Genomic DNA, 19,317 nt, shown 5'->3' with positions numbered 1-19,317 from the left:
ACCTCGACATCCCCTTTCGAATCCCATCACAGCCAGCCTCCTCTCGCTACCCTCTTCATCCTCCTCCCCTCCCATTCCTCTTCATCGTCTTTCTCAACTGCGACTGCTATGGTCGCTGTCTGACGTCGGGGGGTAAATTCTTCTTTCTTCTCTCTTCCCTTTTTTTTAGTCTTTTAGCTCTTTTGAGTCTCGACAGCTCGTCCTTTCGTTATACGTACCGCGAGGTCTTCTGCCTGGTCCAGCCGCACCTCTCCTCCTTTCTTGCGCTCAAGCCCACACGCCGTCTGTGGCCGCCCTTTGTTCTCTTCGACACGCATCGACGCTTATATATTCAAATTTGATTCGCGTCCCCATTGACACGCACAATGGCTGCCGATCGCGCCACCGTCTCTGGCATTGATGCCGGAGAGGGCCTTCGCCATCGCACAGTCGGCTCGTCGCCGGCTATCCCTGCCGCGCCCCAGCCCGTCGATGACAAGAAGCTGGCCAAGAAGGTTGGTTATCTCGAAGCACCACCACCAATCGCGAAACCTAACAACATTCCAGGCCCCTACCGCACTGGACATCTTCAACCAGTGGGAGCCCATCTTTGCCCCGCTGATTTTCACGGCTCTTGCCTTCTTCACTCGTCTCTGGAAGATTGGCATCAGCGATATTGTGACTTGGGATGAAGCTCAGTAAGCTTTGCAATCCTCTGTCCACAACCACATCACTAACAACTACAGCTTCGGCAAGTTCGGCTCCTACTATATCAAGCACGAGTACTACTTCGATGTCCACCCCCCGCTCGGCAAGATGCTGGTCGGTCTCTCCGGTGTCATGGCTGGTTATAATGGTTCTTTCGAATTCAAGTCGGGCGACAAGTACCCCGAAGACGTCAACTACACATTTATGCGCGCCTTCAATGCCTTCTTTGGCATTATCTGTATTCCCCTGGCCTACTATACTGCCAAGGAGCTCAAGCTTCGCCGCCCCGCCGTCTGGTTCGTCACTCTCATGGTCCTCTGCGAGAACTCGTACACTACCATTAGCCGATTCATTCTCCTCGATTCCATGCTGCTTTGCGGTACTGTTGCCACCGTCTTTTGCTGGGCCAAGTTCCACAACCAGCGCCACAACAGCTTCGAGCCTGAGTGGTTCCTCTGGCTATTCCTCACCGGCATTAGCATTGGTTGCGTGTGCAGTGTCAAGCTCGTCGGTCTCTTTGTCACTGCTCTCGTCGGCATCTACACTGCTGAGGATCTCTGGAACAAGTTTGGTAACACCAAGATGCCCGTCACTACTCTCGGTGCCCACGTTGTCACCCGTGTTGTTGGTCTCATCGTCGTGCCCTTCCTCATCTACATGCTCTCTTTTGCCCTGCACTTTGCCATTCTCAGCAAGAGTGGGCCTGGCGATGCCCAGATGAGCTCTCTGTTTCAGGCCAACCTCGAAGGTACCAATGTCGGCAAAGACAGCCCTCTCGAAATCGCCATTGGATCCCGCGCCACCATCAAAAACATGGGCTACGGCGGTGGCCTCCTCCACTCCCACGTTCAGACCTATCCCGAGGGTTCTCAGCAGCAGCAGGTCACTTGCTACCACCACAAAGACGCCAACAATGACTGGTTCATCTACCCCAACCGCTCTGAGGCCGATTACGATGTCAACTCGACCGACATTCGCTACATTTCTGATGGTTCCGTCATCCGTCTCATCCATGCTTCCACTGGCCGCAACCTGCACTCGCATGAGATTGCTGCCCCTATCACCAAGTCTGACCGCGAAGTTTCTTCTTACGGTAACCTGACCATTGGTGACGACAAGGACCACTGGCAGGTTGAAGTCGTCCGCGACGCCGCTTCGCGTGATCGCAGTCGTATCCGCACGCTGGCTACTTCGTTCCGTCTCAAGCACCCCGTCCTCGGCTGCTACCTGCGCGCTGGCAACACCAATCTTCCTCAGTGGGGTTTCAAGCAGATTGAAGTGACGTGCACCCCCAAGAACAACCCGAGAGACGCCTACACCCATTGGAACATTGAGTCGCACTGGAATGAGAAGCTCCCTGCCGGCGACCCTGGCTCGTACAAGTCTCCCTTCTTCCACGACTTTATCCACCTCAACGTCGCCATGATGACATCGAACAACGCCCTGGTCCCGGATCCCGATAAGCAGGATGACCTCGCTTCTCAGTGGTGGCAGTGGCCGATTCTGCACGTCGGTCTCCGCATGTGCGGCTGGGACGACAACATTGTCAAGTACTTCCTTCTCGGCAATCCCTTTGTGTACTGGGCCTCGACGGTGTCCCTAGGACTCGTTGGTCTCGTTGTGGTTTGGTACATTTTGCGCTGGCAGCGTGGCTTCAAGGACCTCAACAGCGAGGAGGTTGATCAGATTCACTACGCTGGCATCTACCCTGTGCTCGGCTGGTTCCTCCACTACCTTCCCTTTGTCATCATGGCCCGCGTCACCTACGTCCATCACTACTACCCGGCTCTGTACTTTGCCATTCTTGCCCTCGGATTTTTTGTCGACTGGCTGGTGAGAAACCGCAGCCAGGTTGTTCAGGGGGCCGTTTATGGCGTCTTGTACACTGTGATCATTGGTCTCTACATTTTGTTTATGCCCATTTGCTGGGGCATGACGGGTCCCAACCAGCAGTACTCGTACATGAAGTGGTTTGACACGTGGCGCGTTAGCGACTAAGCGGATATGTGCTACCGTCTGTTAATGTATTGTGTCTGGATTTGCGAGTCGATAAAATCTAGCTCTGTGATCTGCTAGGAATTTGGTGTACGGAACACAACTAGTAGAGGTAGGAGGAAAATGGAGGCGTTGGAGAATGAGGAAGAAAAAAATATTCACGAGAAGCTGCAATGAAATGTACAACAGATGCAAAAAAATAATTCGTCTTTTCCGGTTTTTAAAAAGGGTCAGTAGTCTTGATGGGAAATCTCCATGTCTAATGCAATATGATTTGTTTTTCATTGAATATACGTGATGCAATCGCCATGCGTATGCCGGCCTTGTTATACAAAATTTGGGGCCTTGTGGTATCTTTTGACCAACCATGTCTTTCCCATCATTCCCAGGCTATTAAATCTCCCACGTCTTTATTGGTCCCAGACAATGAATCTTGACCCCCATTGGTATTATTATAGTCATGTGCCATGTGATATCCTTGACAGAATTAGCAGCACCCGCCCGTCATAGACTTGGTCCCGTTGGGCCCCAACTTGACCTGCCTGCTCCCACCAGCGGTGGGCCCCTTGACGCCGGACCGTCGATCGTTGAGATCGTACTTGCCTGCCTGGATATTATGGTATATGCGCTCGGCGACGCGCATAAAGGCGCTCTCCACGTTTTCGCCGCTCTTGGCGCTCGTCTCGACGTACTCGAGCACGCCGTTGCCGCGGGCCCACTCCTGCGCCTGCTGCCTTGAGACTTGGCGCTTCGTCTCGTCGCCGACGAGGTCGGCCTTGTTGCCGACGAGGACAACGACAATGTCGGGCTCGGCAATCTGGCGCAGGTCGCTGAGCCAGTCGGTGACGTGGTCAAACGTCTGCTTGCGGGAGAGGTCGAAGACGAGGAGGGCGCCGGACGCGCCGCGAAAGTAGGATCGGGTGACGGACTTGTAGGTTTCCTGGCCGGCCGTGTCCCAGAGGGAGAGCTTCATGTGCTTTTGGGGCGTTTTGCTGGGGTCGCGGGGCGGCTCAGGCAGGCCCGTGGATGTTGTCGTGGTGGCCGAGGTGGCCGGTATCGAGGATGATGAGGACGTGGTGGGAGGGAGGGCCATGGTTTGGCTGTGAGGAGGGCCGACGGGGACGATGCGCGAGCCGAATTCGACGCCGATGGTGACGTCGTGGTGCGGCGAAAAGCGGCCTTCGCAGAGGCGGATAGTGAGGCTCGACTTGCCGCAGCCCGAGTCGCCGATGCAGACTAGCTTGGCAATGTAGTCCCACGGCGCCGACATGGCGGGAGGTGGCGGTAACGGTGTGAGGAGAGAGAGAGAGAGAGAGAGGCAATGGATAGCGTGGCCCGTGGGGTGAAGTAATGGGTTTGCGGGACGGGGGCGGCGGCGAGGCAAGTAGAGGTGGGCAGGTTCGTGTCGTCAATGGGCGGTAATGCAGGGGAGAGCTGCGGGAAGCTTTTCTGGGAGTGGCCGCACGTGCGCTTGTTCGGTGTAGATAGGATGGTGCTGAATGAGGGCGACGACGGACGGCGTGGGAATGGAGGGGGCAGGTAGCAAGCTTGTGATTTGAACCGCCAAGGCAATAAAGCTGCTGCGAGAGTTGTGAGTTGTTTAGGTGAAAGGTTTCGTGTAGACCAAAAGTAGAGCTGCCCCCGGGGATGGCAAGAGGGAATGCAGATGGCTTGGGGGCCAAAGGATGGCGATGGTCGGCCTTGTTGGGCAGCCGCACCTCGTCACAAGGCCGCTGTGGGGGAGACGGACTTGCTGCAGGTTGTTTCGTTAGGGTCTCACTGCACTGTACAAGTTTATGCAGCACAATACGATGTGTGTGTTCTAGTCAGAAAATTCAACAGAAAGGTCGTCATCTATTTAGAACTAGAAAGAGTTACTCTGGAATACGGAATCGCGGCGTTTTATCCTCTCTGCCTTGGCCATCAACTATTACCGTACAGCTTGGATTCTTGTTGCTTTGCAGTACCTGCATCGCTAGCCTGGCTTCCCGACGTCTTGGCCGAGTGCGGAGGTCGTGGCCCAATCAGTGGCGTACGGCAAATGTGAAGATGAAATCACAAGGATTTCCTTTCTTTAAAAAAAAAAAAAACACATATCATGATGTGTTCAAGATATTATGTGATCAGTTCGCCAAGTGGTAAAAACTCTATGCTACGACGTGCTCCAGCAGCCCGATACGTCGTCCACTTACACGGCGGTCAATTGCGTTTCATGCTGACGGAAGAAATGATATTTATTGACGGCGACATTGATTGACTGGCCCTGCCGAGACCAAGGCCTTCCTCACCTTTTTTTTCTCTATTCACCAGACGAGCAATCAGGGGCTTGTCAACCTACAGATGGTGGCTCCCGCGAGCCGGAGCCGCGCCCTCCTTGTGTCTGCAAACGGAGCTCAAGGGCCATGGCTGGCAGTTGATTTTCGACTGCAATAAGTAGCTATAAAAGAGTTACGAGTCGTTTGTTCAAGCACTACTACCTCGATCATCTATCGCTGTCGTGCAAGTGAAGAGGAACAATAAAGGAAAGAATTGCACCTAAATAGGTAGTTGGTTGCCAAACTTTGCGCTGCTGTGCTAGACGTACTGTCCTTCATTAATTTTAGCGTCTATTGCATGTATCGAGTTCCCTAGACCATTTCCTGTGTCACTCCGAAAACCGGCACTCATGAGGATCAGAGTTCAGAACACATTGTATTGAAACAAGCAATTTCCATTCCCTTGGACAGTACGTTGCTGAAGAAAGCTTTCTGTCAAGATAATCGGTACCTGTATGCATACTCAAAGTAGTCTTTGTTCCTTTTCTCGCGAGAACACGTAATGGAGGTTCTGGAGAATACCTTTTTTCCATCGAGAGCGATCTAGATTCGATCGGTACAGGTACCGTGCTTGCGTGCCTAATAGCTGTGTTGATGGGGCATCACCAGCTGCGAGCCGCCCGGGAGCTAATCGGAAATCGAAAGTCACGCCAGTGAAACACTAATGATGACTGAACTACCTTGGGGGATGGGAAATGCACCGAAAAGGCTGGCAGTCATACGTGAATAAGTTTTCAGTAAATTTTTGAGCACCGACGAATGAACCCACCATCAGACACACACTGAAAAACACACTGCTTGTTTGTTAGGTACCGTTTCCGTCGTGCACGGGCGTCTCCCTATCGCCGCCATCTACGACCAGTCAGCTGCTGCGAGAGTCACCCTCAAACCCCACGCTGCCCGTCCAACGTCCCATGACCGCCTCCGACCAGCTCGTCTTTTCCCGACCACATCCATCCAACACCGCTTTCTGCATCTTTGCCCATTTTGCATTATTTTATCTCTGTCGGCTCTGCATTACCCAAGATAAGCCCGCTACATCCCTGCGACAGACCAACGATCCAGGCATCCATCTCCTAGTGCGTAATCGGCACGGCAATGCACGTAATCGGCGACGAAACCCAAACCAACTCCCGACATCTCTGCCCTTCCATCATTTACGCCAACGTCCGTCATCCACGAACATAACCACCCCATTCTCCAGGCGAGGTGGCGGTCTGGTGCCCAATACCCTAATTCATCATGTTTTCCGAATGTGCGTGCCCTTTGCCTAGGCTTGCCTTGATGACTTTCTGACCAAGGTGATACAGACGCTTCCAGATTCCTCGCCCAGTCCCAGTCTCGCATCTCCAACTTTGGCCAACCCGACCACGACAACGCCAACGCCAACAACTACAACACATCCGACTGGCCTTCATCACTGCCCGGACGATATCGTGATACCGCCGCCGGCCGCGGTGCCCCAGGCACACGATCCTTTCTCTCCCGCGGCTACGGTGGCAATCCGTACCAGCAAAACGGCACCGGCTCCCGCTTCGGCAACCTCGCCTTTGCCTCACGCATCTCAGCCGCCCAGGACGCACCGCTCTTCCATGGCACGCTTGAGGAATTCCGCGAGGATGACGACGAGGAGGAGCGCGATCGCGAGGCCGCCGACCTTTTTGCTCTGCAGCGCTCGCGCCGAGTGGCCGCTGCCAGCAAACTCGCCGAGAGCACAGAGTCTGACTACAACAGCAGGGGTTCTCTCAACGAGAGCGCCGAGCAGGACGCTGACGATGACGATCCGTACCGTGGCCGTGCCGTGGGCGGCCGCGGAAGAGGCATCAAGAGCAGCTGGAACGGTACGAGGAGCGGCTTTCACCGCAATGCAGCACACGACACACTTCACGAGGAGGCTGAAGAGGTCTCTTCGGTGACTGCCGGTGCAACGACGTCTAAGAATGGTGGCAACAAGGCAGCCATGGTGGATGTAGGCCTGGACTCTCAGGGAGAAGAGGACGATGAACCGCCCGAGTCACTCATCGGCGAGACTCACATCGACTCGAGTCCGCCACCTTTTCAGCGTTTCAAGCAGCAGTCTGCCGAACAAACGCCCTTTTTACGACAGTCATCCCCAGATCGCTCAGAACTCAGTAGCCTACAGAGAGAAGACCCCGCTCAAGGGGAGCCCATGGAAGGCGGCCCCATGTACTTTGAGGGCGAGATATTTCGACACGATCCCTTTTTTGCCTGGATATTTCTCATTAGCTTTGCCGCTATGCTTTCGACATTTGTGCTGGTGTGGCTGCACACGTCACCGCGAAAAGGACCTGTGGGCGATACCATCTATACAGCCCTCCAGCGATCGTTCCACATGCTCGCCGTGGACACGGTCGTTGCTATTTTCGTATCATTCATCTGGCTGGCGGCCCTAAGGTCATTTGCTCGACCGCTAGTTAGCGCAATCCTCGTGGCTGTGCCAGTCATTCTGTTTTCGTTTTCATTATACGCCTTCATATCATCCTTCAAAGGCAGAACGCACGGTTCAAGCGTGCAGGATACCGTGATGCGCTGGGCCGCCCTCATTCCAGGCGCCGCGTGCATTCTCTGGCTGTGGATAGTTGGCAAGAGCCGCAAGGCAATTCAGCAAGCCATTGAGATTCTGCAGTTTTCCTCGCGCATCCTCGCGCAGAATCCGGCGCTCCTCATCATGGGCTTTGCCTGTCTCGCGCTCATCGTCGTCTGGACATGGGCCTGGCTCGTCATGTTTACGCGCGTCTTTATGGGCGGCTACTTTTCCAAATCGCTCTTCCGCTTTGTCATTGAGCTCTCGAGCTGGTGGCTCGGCGCCGCCTTTGTTCTCATGTACATGTGGACCATGTCCGTTATGAACGGCGTGCACCGCGCCACCACGGCTGCCACCGTCTCGCAATGGTACTTTCACCGCAACGCCGGCCCGGCCGCGCCGTCCAAGGACATTGTGCTGGCGGCGCTCGGCCACGCCGGGACGACCATTTTTGGCAGCATTTGCCAGTCTACCCTCCTGTCGCTGCTTGTGCGCGCGCCGCTGCTGTTTCTGCCGCGCCGTCTCGGCGCGGCCATTAGCAACATTGCCTCATTTTGGATCCCGACCCCGGTGGTGGCACTCACCAACCCGCTGACGGTCACCTATGCCGCGATTCACTCGCAGAGCCTTGCGACGTCGGCGCGGGGTCTGGACCAAATGGAATTCGTGACACCGGCCATGCCCACCACGACACTAACCCCGCGCGCGCTGCGGATGCGCGGCCAGCAAAACGGGCTCCTGCCTTATCGCCTCGCCAAGCTGCTGCTCGTGGCGACGCGGCTGCTGATGGCGACGGCGCTGGGGTTTGCGGGCTGGGTGGTTACGGCCAAGCAGCTGCGGCTGACGCTGCCGGACGGCATGGGGGTGCGCGGCTCTGCCTACGCGTACGTCGTCGGCCTCATGGCCAGTTTTATCGGCTACTCGGTCATGGGCGCCATGGAGGGCGTGCTCAGCGGCATCGTCGACGCGGTGCTCATTTGCTACGGCAGCGAGCGCCGCATGGAAATGGGTCACGGCCGCTTCTGCCTCGAGGCGGCATACCTGTTTGGCGAGAGGCGTCCGGGCGGCCCTGGCGACGACCGGGTGTAAGGTTGGCGTGTATAGCCAATTATTTTGTGTAAAAGAGGAGGAATATTGCGTGCAAGCACGAGAAGAATTTGAAATTGAAAATAGGCAGAACTGAGTAGAGTAGACCATGAATACCCTAGCGTCATTTTAATCGTGGCTATTATTGCGGCGAGTTGCAGGTAAACAGCTGGCCATGACAGCGAACCCTATGTATTGATATGTGATGGTGTGGTTCAATTCAACAGGCCTGCCTTGTCAGGGCTCAGTCTAAAGCAGAAGCCTTGAGGCAAGGCGAATATATCACGTAGAATGGCTCGAATGTTTCGAGGTCCCTTCTAGCGCTCATCTGCATCTAGGTCTTGGCAAGCCATGACTTAGTGTCTCTCAACTTCTTGGCACTGGGGTAGGTTTCAGAGATGAAGGGTGTCGATCGGGCACTATGAGGAGAGCCGCTTGACATCCCCCCAAAAGCGAACTTTGAGTTATATTGATGAAGAAATCTCATTCAAAAGCGTACTTTGAGTTATATTGGTGAAGAAGTATCATTCTCATGTACATGGTTGACTTTGTGCTAGTATAAAGATGTAATAGAGAGTTTCAAGGGTACTCTTTTTTTGCTGCCATGTAATGTTGGACCTCGGTGGCCGGGACATTGGATTACCAAACTGCGTAACTGCAGGAAAATCATTGCCAAAATTACTAATGTAGTTGACTTATAAGGGCCTACGTCCACACTAGAAAACCCCCGACGCGCTCGGACACTGGGAAGCTTACTCTTGCAGCCGCGGAGTCCCCAAGCTTGCCTGCGCTTCATTAGGCATGTAGGGAGACAGCCGGCAAACTAAATAATGCAGCTGAAAGTCAGATTGCCAAGCGATGTGAGATATGTGACGATGATACGATTGTCGCAAAACAGCTTCAGCCAATTGGGGTGGACAGGGCCGGTCGCAAGACGAGCTTTGAACCTCGGATCCGGCACGCTTTGTCGATCACTGGATGCATGCCACCTTCCAGACTAGGCAGTTGCCAGATGGGCCATGCTCCGAGCTACCTATTCGCAACAAGCTTACGCTGCTGTTTTACAGATTGGCCTATCTTTCCGGAGCCGGAAACCGCTCAAATCTTACATGGGCAACATAATGCTATGCTATCAGTGCTCTTCCCCGGACTATAAAGTCGGGGTGCATGGCCATGTCGTTTGGCAGAGAGGGTGCACACATCACAAACGCATTCATCCCCTCATTAAAACAAATTTCATCCCCTGCGCGTTTACTTTTTATTACCCCAATTTCACCCTCTCGTCAATTATGAAGTTTACCGTTGCCCTCGCGGTGCTGGCCGGCTTGGCGGCCGCCGCTCCGCAGCAGCTCCGTCAGCGCGGCCCGCACGAGCGCTCCGCGCGGCGCAACCGCACCAACCAGCGCGTCGGCGCGCCCTTTACCACCAGCCCTCACGGCGTGCGCTCGCAAACCTCTTCCAACTGGGCCGGCGCCGTCAAGAACGGCAAAGGCATCACCAAAGTCGTCGGCACCATTACGGTGCCGACCCCGCGCGGCGGCAGCAGCCAGCAGTCGGGCGCCGCCTGGGTCGGCATCGACGGCGACAGCTGCCAGGCGGCTCTCCTGCAGACGGGCATTGATTTCTACGGCGACGGCAGCTTTGACGCCTGGTGGGAGTGGATCCCGGACAATGTCGTGTTTTTTAACAATTTCCCGCTGAGCGTCGGCGACGAGATTTACATGGAGGTGGACGCGTCGTCCAAGACGACGGGCGTGGCGGTGCTGGAGAATAAGACACAGGGCAAAAAAGTGACGCACACGTTTACAAAGACGCCGTCGACGCTGTGCGAGACGGACGCCGAGTGGATTGTCGAGGACTTTGCGGACAACTTGGCCGGGTTTAGCGAAATCGTCTTTACAAACAACTCGGCCGTGTCGTCGGCCGGCGTCATCACGCCGGCGGGCGGCACGGTGATTAATCTGGCCAAGGAAGGCACGGGCCCGCTGGAGACGGACTGTGGCATTGATGGCGACGACGTCTACTGCAAGTACATTGGCAAGTTGTAAGCGGGGGGAAGGGGGTGTTCAGGGGATAAAGGCATATAGCTATCAAAGGGGGCATGAACTTGTGCGACGTACATGGAGAGATTTAAGAATATAAACACTTTTTTTTTTTTCATATCATGCAATTGTGACGCCTATGCCGACGTGATTTGTGCGATTTACCTATATTCTTTATGTTGTGGCTTGTGCATTTGAATCGCGCCCGGGGTGGGCATGCGGATAGTACAGACCAAGTTGTCGCCAATTCACAAGTGAGTACGGATAGAAGCTCACAATTAGCGTTCAAATAACGCGGTTGATGGTAAGAGAAGAATATGAAAATAAGTCAGCATCGATAACAATAGCCCTCCTCTTGAAAAGGTGTTTTTTTAGCTTGAATCATTTGCAACCGTTTTTCTTATTTAAAAAAAGAAATTGATTACCTGCCATACGTACCACTTACAGCCAAGTTTTGGTGATGGAGGCTGTGCTCGTAACCGCACAACAAAGTACGCCAGGGGTCCCTTTGATGCAACAAAACTCAATGTAAAGTGAAGCTCATAATCTATTCAGACCAATTGTGCAAAAGCAAGGGCTCTTGTGCATAATCGGGGCCAATAAATTGACCTTTTTTCCATCTAGAATGATTAGTTCTGGTGGGATTCGTACATGCTAATCTCCCCGGCAAGGGGTCTCAATGGGCCGCTGCAACCCCCCCCCCCCCCCCCCCCTCCAGGAGACGCAGCCAACTTGGCAACTCTCTCTGCCGACCTAGATGCTTCATCACCACAAAATCAAGTCAACTTGCGTTAAAAAATCATCATGATCGGTCTATCATTACTCAGTTACTTACCCCCCGGGTGGACGGAATCAACCTACCAAAGTGCGACGAGCAAAGACTACAATGCTCTCCCAGAAGACGTAGATTACTACCCCCCCTTATTACTGCGACCAGCTTTTTGCACAGCCACTGACCAAAAGAATCTTTTATAAAACACACAGCAATTGGAAAAGCTCATGGAGCGCAAGATGGAAGAAGTTCGTCACCAGACTAGCCAAATTCTGCACGAAGCCCGTACATGGCGCGCCGCGCACGGCATCGCCGTCAACCAAGACGGCGGGCTGACCTGGCCGCCTAGCCCGGCCGCCGACCACACTTACGCTGATGCCGCCGACGCCGACGCCGCCGCCGACGTCTCGCTGGCCAACATGCAGCGGCTGGTGCGCCACGTCGAAGCCGCGCAGTGGGCCGAGATTGGCTTCCTCGTGTTTCGCACATACTACGCCGACGAGCCGCTATGGGAGCGCTTCCAGCAGCGCTTCGGCGAGGTCGTCGACGGGGGTCTCGTGGGCGCGCCGGCCGCCGCGGGGCTTCTCGCCCGCATCAGCGGCCGCGTCAAGCTACCGCTCGTGTCGGATTATGCGCTCGTGGATCTGGGTCCCGGCGGCATTGCGCATATTTACAGAGACAGCGTGAGCAACTTGGACGGCGACGACGACAGCGAAGAGGAGGGGGAGGAAGGGGATGATGACGAGGAGGGCCATTTGGCGAGCTTGGATCCGGGGCTGCGCATGCCCATGTGCATCATGGTGGATCAAGAGTGTCTGCGGTCAATGGCGAGCGAAAAGGAGGAGGATGGCGCGGTGCCGTATGTAAAGGCTGTGGATGTGAGATTGGCGACGAATAAGGATTTGGGCTACTCGGGGTCGTTCAAGGTTGCTGTGGGAAGGCTCATGTCGCACTTTTACGCGGCGTTGCAGTTTTACGAGCCCGTCGACATTTCTGCGGCCGTGGACAAGAGTACGGGGATATGGACCGGCATGGGAAGTGTACAGCCGTCCAAGAATGCTGAAGAAGCGACTATGGTAGAAAGGATAGTTGAGAGGGCCATGATCAGGGGTGCATAATTAATAGGCGTATAATTGCTGATATTACTGTACATGGCATAATTTACATAATTTCTCGGCTGCTGCCGATTGGCCACTTGCTGTGGATTAAGACGCGAGTGGATGAGGGGGGGGGTCTAGTAATTCTTTTTCCAAATCCTCACTTTTGAGTACCTTGAGCTGCTGTATATCATTTCTTTTTGCCTTCTTTAAAAAGGGCTTTCTACCTAACTATCAACCCGTCACATCCCACATCCGCAAGTATGGCGTCTTCGAAGCTTGCCAAGGCCGCGACATGGGCGACGGCAGTTTTTACTGGTCAAAGATTCCCTATCGTACGGAATACGTTGCGCGTGCAAATACAAGCACAGGTGAAACACGGCTCAGGTGAAACACGGTAGTCATGTCTGGAAAGGCTTTTTATTAGGCTGCGAGGCTTTTGAGGCTGAAGCACCTTTTGTCGACAGATTCCACAGTCGAGTATAGAGCCAACCAATAACTGCCGAGGTAAATACATGCTTCTTGCCCAAGCAAAGAAGGGAGGGGGCACTGGTGAAGAAGGTGACTGCCTGACCTAGTTTACAATTCGTCTTCATTGAACCTTTGCAGCGTCAGTTCAGCCACGTCTTTAAGCCAACTTTTAGGTAGTGGTAACAATACATGTCAGTCGAACGGCATGTATCCACCAGCTACGGAGTAGAGTTGCATGCAAACAGCCTGATAATGCGAAGACTCACACAGAAGATCACCAAAAGTTGCGACTCATATTACGCCCCGTTGCGCTATCAAGGTATAATGGCTGCAGACGCTGAAAATGCTTGGTGCATCATAGCATGTTGGCTCCAATAGAATCTATCGATTTTGCCATGCTGGGCTGACTCGAGCACATCATTGGATATATTCAGCGCTTGGCCAGAATGGCATTCCTCGGGTCATTTCAAAAGCTCTTTCTATACAGGGCAGGCATCATCAACACCCTACATGTCTGTATGCTGGCCACTGCGGGTTTGTCGTCGTGCCGGGAAACTGCCCGGTGCACATGTAGCCATGCGGGTCAGTCATTGGAAAACACCTTCAATCATTCACTAGCTGTTACTCTGTACAATGACAAGTACTTTGTATACAGCTCATTTCCATCTTGGGGCACCTGTACGGAGTCCAATTATCCTTGAACTAGGGTATCCGAATTTGCAGGTCTCGGCTATCCGGGCTGATCTTCAGCCACCATGTATCATCGAAAGATGATTGACGATAATCTACTGGCTTGCAAAATTGGTAGTTTAGTCCTAATAAGCGGCATGGACTGGAACCTTTTTCCCAAGATCAGCGGTTGGGTAGGCTTTTTGCGACTGTGCCGCGCAACCTCTTGTGCCACAGATGCATCAAAGCTTTTTGATAGGCGTTTGATGGTGTCATTAAAGTACTTGAACATCTGCGGGTGCAGCACGTCTCGATTTTGTATTGCCGTGAGAAGCCGAATGTACAGAGTAAACGAGCTGCATACTGAGACAATACTGAGCAGCACACCTATCCGAACGCTATATTACCTAACCCTGTTCTCCTATGATCCTTTATTCTGTTCCTTGGAGAATCCCCAGAAAGGGATTGAACTCGTGCTTTTTCTATATACTTTTTGAAAGCTCAGCTATGAAGATTTGTGTGTTTCTATCGTCCTACGAGGGCTCCGGCAGTGCACTTGAGGCTGTCGATGAACTTCCTTGTAATCCAGGCGCCTGCACAGACCGGCACACATTTGAGTATCGATTCATTCACAAGGCCAATGCCAATCAGGAAATCGACGCTGCTGTAGCCGAGGGCTTTGAGTTTTATTTCAACTTTCTTTGGGGCTCGCTGGACGACCCGGTTGCGGGCATTCGCGCCAGTCAATACTTTGAAAGCCTGAGTCTCCCTTCCTGCGGCTTCCGCAGCTGGGAGCGACTCAACACCAAGAATGACTTTTTTGACCGAGCCAGACTTCGAGGGTCACCTCCCGTCCCCGGCACCGACCGCTTTCCGCTCTTTGTCAAGCCCGCCAACGGCTGCGCCAGCCTGCTGATTGACGAGCGCTCCGTGTGCCACAATGAGGAAGAGCTGGTTGGCGCGCTGAGGCGCATCAATGAGGGACTGCGTGAAGCGCGTGTGAGGCGCGCAGAGGCCATGGGCATCCAAGACACGCACGGATATGCCGACTCATATAGCCCGGTGGGACGGGACAGCGACGACATTGTCGTGCAGGAGTTCATCGATGGCCGGGACTGTACCTGCTCCGTTGTCAAAATGGGCCAAGGGTGTCTCGCCCTAGCACCCTTTATTTACAAGACTCGACCAGTCCCCTCGATGAAGCAAAAGTTTCTCACCTTTGAGCTAAAGCATGACGAGCAGACTGCCATCCAGTTGCTCTCTAAAGAGGATGACCCGGCCCTCTTTGAGAGGATCCAGCGGGCGGCCATTGAGGCATACCGAGCCAGCGACTGCAGCGGCAGCAACATGGGTTGCGACGTCGATATGCGCATCCGCCCCGACGGCGCCGTCTTTGTCATTGAGATCAATCCTCAGCCAGCGGCATTTGAACTCGAGGGGCCGTTTCAGGACCTGCCCATCATCCACAGTCTGCCGGGAGGCCACCGCGCCGTCATTGACATCTTCATCATGAACCAGCTGCTCAGCTGCAGCGACATGAGGAGCATAAGCGACAAGGTCGCCCAGTCCTACAACGAAATGGCGCCACACTACAACAAGGAGGCCGAAGAAAAATACAAACTTGTCGGCGTCAAGCGTCTGCTCAGTGCCGCCGACTATAGCGGCACAATTTTCGAACTCGGCTGCGGGACCGGCCTCTTTGGCCAGCTCCTCTCCAAGGACAAGAAATGGTCAGCCTCGCGCGAGACGAATCGGCTCTTTGGGTTTGACATTTCCCCAGCCATGCTCAAAATCTGCAGCGACACTGGGTACTATGACGGGACACACCTCGACGCCATGGAGACGACGCTGGTCAACTTTGCCCGCTACTCGCCCAGCGTCGACCACGTCGTCTGCTTTGCCGCGATTCAGTTTCTGCGGCCCGAGGCCTTTCACTTTGTCCTCGTGCTCTGCTTCGCCATTGCGGGCCGGTCCATTACCATTGGCGTCGACGAGATTCCCGACGGGTACAATGCAGCGCTCGACGAGGCTGGCTTTGGCCACATGCGCCAGCACAACCACATTGCCAACATGGAAGCGTTTGGCGAGCCGCCGGGCTGGCGACTGAAGCGAAGAGAGCGCGAGTATAACTGGACGTCGCCCAAGACGGGTGATGAAATTTATGCGACGTATTTTAGATTTGAGCGGGACGAGGGCGGATACCGAAATGTAATGTTTGACAAGGAGGAATTGGCGAATTGAGTTGTCGCGTTTTTAGCAGGAGACAAGGTAGACACTGCTTTTGGCGACCTGTATGCACTACGTTGTCACTTGAATGAGTTGATAGCTTCAAGCTGTCTTGGTTTCAAAAAAAAAAAAAAAAGTAGACCAACTGTAACTTGGAATAAGCTATTATTATATGCTGGAAAAACTTGGCTCTCTGGTTCTGACTATCATGTAAGAAACGCACGCCCTGGGGGACAAGGCTATTCAGTGAATTAATATGCTGAACTTATCTGATGAAGCCCTATATAAAAAAGTGGGCGTTTTGAGCGTTCATTTCGCCGCCCGCATCTGCGACTGTAAATTGTTAAAGCTGAGTAATAATTGCAGAGCTGGGCGTTGTTGCCAGTGTCAACAAAGTATTATTACAGCATCAATATCCCATTGTTAGGATGTGATAATCGACCATAGCCAACTAGATTAAAACAGCATGGACTCAAATGTCCCAGGGTGAGGAGAATTAGTGGCTTGATTGGTGTGTTTGAGGCTCTGTGGGATCACGGCGAGAATATTCGAGTTCGATGGGTCAGCAATGTACATTGCCACTTATTACAGCAGCCCAGCTGTGCTTTTTACGTGACACATTTCATTGAAGAAATCACCGCATCGCATGGCAGTGCCACCATCTTGCAAAGCTTGCGTAACTTGGCAACTTAGCTATCGGAAGCGCGGGACCCGGACATAAGCCACACTACGAAAGCTGTGAGGCTGTGCAGATAATTCCTCCGAATTTGCTAAGCCGCGGGTCCGAGACGGCAGCAGCCCGAACCCTGGTCAGCGCAACGCTTTCCCACTTGGGTTTAAGGCGATCAGAATTGCTTGCTTCCACTTGCTTCCTTTGCGTTGCAGTGCTTGCTTATAGGCTCCCTCCTGGGGGGTGGCGGGGTGATGCTGTCATGGGGTGACCCTGGCCACCATCTGCATTTGCGTGTTTTATCACGTTCATCTCCGGGAGCCATATATTCCCGACACTCGTCGTCTGAACATTCTTCTTTCAACCTTGGATTCGACAATTCCTAATTTTCTTTCCTCATCATCAGAACTTCGCAATACCCAACCTTGAGCCTCTCAGGACCCCTCTCTCGCCTGCTGCCCACATCATTCAATCGCCACTCCACATCGCTAAGCTCCCCACAAAGTCGGAAGAGAGGGGATTGATTACGTGCAGCGTTGTCTTGGCATCGTTTGCTTTCTAGCATCACTCGCACCTTGCACCTCAGCAGCCTGCAAACTACATTTATTCTCTGTCGCAAAAAAACAAGACTTTTTTTTTTACAATGTCTGATTTTGCTGCTCCTTCGGGTCCCCCGCCGCCCAAGGCGCCCGACGTGCCTTCTGGCTGGGTAGCTCGTTGGAACGCCGAATACAAGGAATGGTATGTGTGTGTGTGTGTGTGTACTTGGCATTGCTTCGCTGTCATGTTTTTTTTTCTTAATTGACGCAAAATGACGGGTCATGATGTTTCCGCTCGCCACAAAAACTTTTTTAGTCTCCAATTACCCAGCTACTCACCATTTTTCTCCAGGTTTTACGTCAACCTTGCCACGAAACAGTCGCAGTGGGAACGCCCAACCGCGCCCGTCGCCGGCTCCGGCGCCCCCGACGACGGCCCTCCCCCGTACGACGCCAACAGCAGCAGCGGAGGCGCCGCCGCCGCACAGGATGTCAAGCGTCCCCAGGACAGCAAGCACGACGACAACAACCGCAGCAACCCGCCCGCTCCCTACGGCGGCTCTGGCAATAGCCACGAGGACGACGAGGCCCTGGCTCGCCGGCTGCAGGCCGAGGAGGATGCCCGTAGTGGGGGTCGTCCTGGCGGCGGCTCCCCGTTTCCCTCAGAGCTGCCTCCGCGCGAGGGCGCGTCTGGCGAGCGTGGTCTGCTAGGGAAGCTGTTGGGTCGCAAGAATAACAACAATAACAACAACAGCAGCAGCAATCCACCGGGTGCCTACGGCGGCAGCTACAATAACCAGCAAGGCGGACAGTACGGCGGTGGCTACAACCAAGGTCCGCAGTACGGTGGCGGCTACCCCCAGCAAGGTGGGCAGTACGGCGGTGGCTACAACCAAGGTCCGCAATACGGCGGTGGCGGATACCCCCAGCAGGGCGGCTACAACCAAGGTCCCGCGCCGTACGGCGGCGGCTATCCCCAAGGCGGTCCCGGCTACGGCGGGGGTCCTGGGTATGGAGGCGCCGGCTACGGGGGCGGTTACGGTGGTGGTTACGGTGGTGGTGGCTACGGCCAGCAGCCGCCGCGGAGAGCCGGCGGCGGTGGCATGGGCGCAATGGGCGGCATGGCCATGGGCGCGGGTGCCGGTCTGCTGGGCGGCATGATGCTCGGCTCGGCATTGGAGCACCATGATCAAGACGAGTACAGGGACGGATATGGTACGTGATTTTCTTTCTTTTTTTTTTTTTTTTTCCGTGTCTGTATGTTTCTGCGTGTTGAGCATTGACTAACTTGATTGCTGCAGAGGACGGTCGTGAGGACGCCGGCGGCGACTTTGATGATGGCGGCGGTGGTGATTTCTAACAACCGTAGCAGCCGCACAGTAATTGAGGGAGTTTTCATTGGGCACGGCTAGTTATTCGACCATGGTGATGAGGTTGCGCGAGGCCTTGGAATTCAAACTGGGGGAGACGGAACCATGTTGGGCATACCGACATTCCATGTCATGAAATATGAGCTTTGTTTTGCTGTTTTGACGCTTTGAACATATTACTACGCGTTGAGCATCGCTTCCACTTCCGACTGCCAGACTCAAACATAGTATGTGGTGATGACTACACAGCAATTGTAACAAGATGCATGGCCATTCCATTTTCTGCCATGTCCATGCAAACGTATACCCATTATATACTTGTCATCTTTACTCTTTTTTCCCCCTTTATTCATCGTCTCACGCCCTGATTCTTGGCTTTGCTCTCTGCGTTCGTCGACGCCGCCGCACTGCCACCACCACCTCCACTGCTGCTGGCGTCGCCGCCGCCGCCGCCGCCGCCGCTCTCCTTCTTCTTGGAGCCGGCAAGGTACGCCGCCATGTCAAAGTTGCCCAGCGCGCTGCCCGGCTGCTGCCCGCCGCCACCGAGCAGCGAGTTCATTGGGTTTTCCTTTTGCGAGGCTTCCCACTCGGCGCGGGTTTCCTCATCCACTGCTTGCTCGTCAGTCTCCGCGCGCATTTTCCCCCCGGGTTTCGTAATTCAAGCGTTATTCATCAAGGTCAGGGGGGGGACAACGTACTGTTCTCGACAAGTTTCGGCATGCCGATGAAAATGACCATGGACACTAGACCCATCAAGATCATGGGATTCATAAGGATGCTCATTACCGAGACTGCCAAACAAGTCAGCGCCACCCTTTCTCTCTCTCTCTCTC

General features: G+C 54.1%; 8 protein-coding genes across 8 annotated transcripts in view; 6 read left to right on the top strand and 2 right to left on the bottom strand.

Moving 5' to 3' along the window:
• Positions 1–365: 365 nt before the first annotated feature.
• Positions 366–2,685, top strand: BBA_07508 (dolichyl-phosphate-mannose-protein mannosyltransferase; the record flags this gene model as incomplete). The annotated part of the gene is made up of 3 exons (XM_008602605.1): positions 366–494; positions 547–677; positions 726–2,685. The coding sequence occupies 3 exons, from the start codon at positions 366–368 to the stop codon at positions 2,683–2,685; spliced, it is 2,220 nt and encodes a 739-aa protein (XP_008600827.1).
• Positions 2,686–3,169: 484 nt separating this feature from the next.
• On the bottom strand, positions 3,170–3,952 carry BBA_07507 (Ras family protein; the record flags this gene model as incomplete). The annotated part of the gene is made up of 1 exon (XM_008602604.1): positions 3,170–3,952. One exon carries the CDS (start codon positions 3,950–3,952, stop codon positions 3,170–3,172), a length of 783 nt encoding a protein of 260 aa, XP_008600826.1.
• Positions 3,953–6,239: 2,287 nt separating this feature from the next.
• Positions 6,240–8,631, top strand: BBA_07506 (ctl transporter; the record flags this gene model as incomplete). The annotated part of the gene is made up of 2 exons (XM_008602603.1): positions 6,240–6,252; positions 6,308–8,631. 2 exons carry the CDS (start codon positions 6,240–6,242, stop codon positions 8,629–8,631), a joined length of 2,337 nt encoding a protein of 778 aa, XP_008600825.1.
• A 1,286-nt stretch (positions 8,632–9,917) lies between these two features.
• BBA_07505 (peptidase A4 family protein) lies at positions 9,918–10,676 on the top strand (the record flags this gene model as incomplete). Its single annotated transcript, XM_008602602.1, has 1 exon — positions 9,918–10,676. The coding sequence occupies one exon, from the start codon at positions 9,918–9,920 to the stop codon at positions 10,674–10,676; it is 759 nt and encodes a 252-aa protein (XP_008600824.1).
• A 1,005-nt stretch (positions 10,677–11,681) lies between these two features.
• BBA_07504 (uncharacterized protein) lies at positions 11,682–12,560 on the top strand (the record flags this gene model as incomplete). The annotated part of the gene is made up of 1 exon (XM_008602601.1): positions 11,682–12,560. The coding sequence occupies one exon, from the start codon at positions 11,682–11,684 to the stop codon at positions 12,558–12,560; it is 879 nt and encodes a 292-aa protein (XP_008600823.1).
• Positions 12,561–14,186: 1,626 nt separating this feature from the next.
• On the top strand, positions 14,187–15,920 carry BBA_07503 (2-C-methyl-D-erythritol 2,4-cyclodiphosphate synthase; the record flags this gene model as incomplete). The annotated part of the gene is made up of 1 exon (XM_008602600.1): positions 14,187–15,920. One exon carries the CDS (start codon positions 14,187–14,189, stop codon positions 15,918–15,920), a length of 1,734 nt encoding a protein of 577 aa, XP_008600822.1.
• A 1,298-nt stretch (positions 15,921–17,218) lies between these two features.
• Positions 17,219–18,474, top strand: BBA_07502 (WW domain-containing protein; the record flags this gene model as incomplete). Its single annotated transcript, XM_008602599.1, has 3 exons — positions 17,219–17,316; positions 17,467–18,329; positions 18,416–18,474. The coding sequence occupies 3 exons, from the start codon at positions 17,219–17,221 to the stop codon at positions 18,472–18,474; spliced, it is 1,020 nt and encodes a 339-aa protein (XP_008600821.1).
• Positions 18,475–18,833: 359 nt separating this feature from the next.
• BBA_07501 (uncharacterized protein) overlaps positions 18,834–19,317 on the bottom strand; it is a gene marked incomplete at both ends in the record, with an annotated part of 1,170 nt that continues 686 nt past the window's right edge. The window contains 2 exons of the mRNA XM_008602598.1: positions 18,834–19,093; positions 19,183–19,227. Coding sequence (XP_008600820.1) covers positions 18,834–19,093; positions 19,183–19,227 — 305 coding nt within the window. The remainder of the gene's footprint in view (positions 19,094–19,182; positions 19,228–19,317) is intronic.

Source organism: Beauveria bassiana (assembly GCF_000280675.1).
Source record: "Beauveria bassiana ARSEF 2860 unplaced genomic scaffold BBA_S00025, whole genome shotgun sequence".
In the NCBI taxonomy this organism is placed as follows: Eukaryota; Fungi; Ascomycota; class Sordariomycetes; order Hypocreales; family Cordycipitaceae; genus Beauveria; species Beauveria bassiana.
This window is presented reverse-complemented; position numbering and strand designations above follow the sequence as displayed.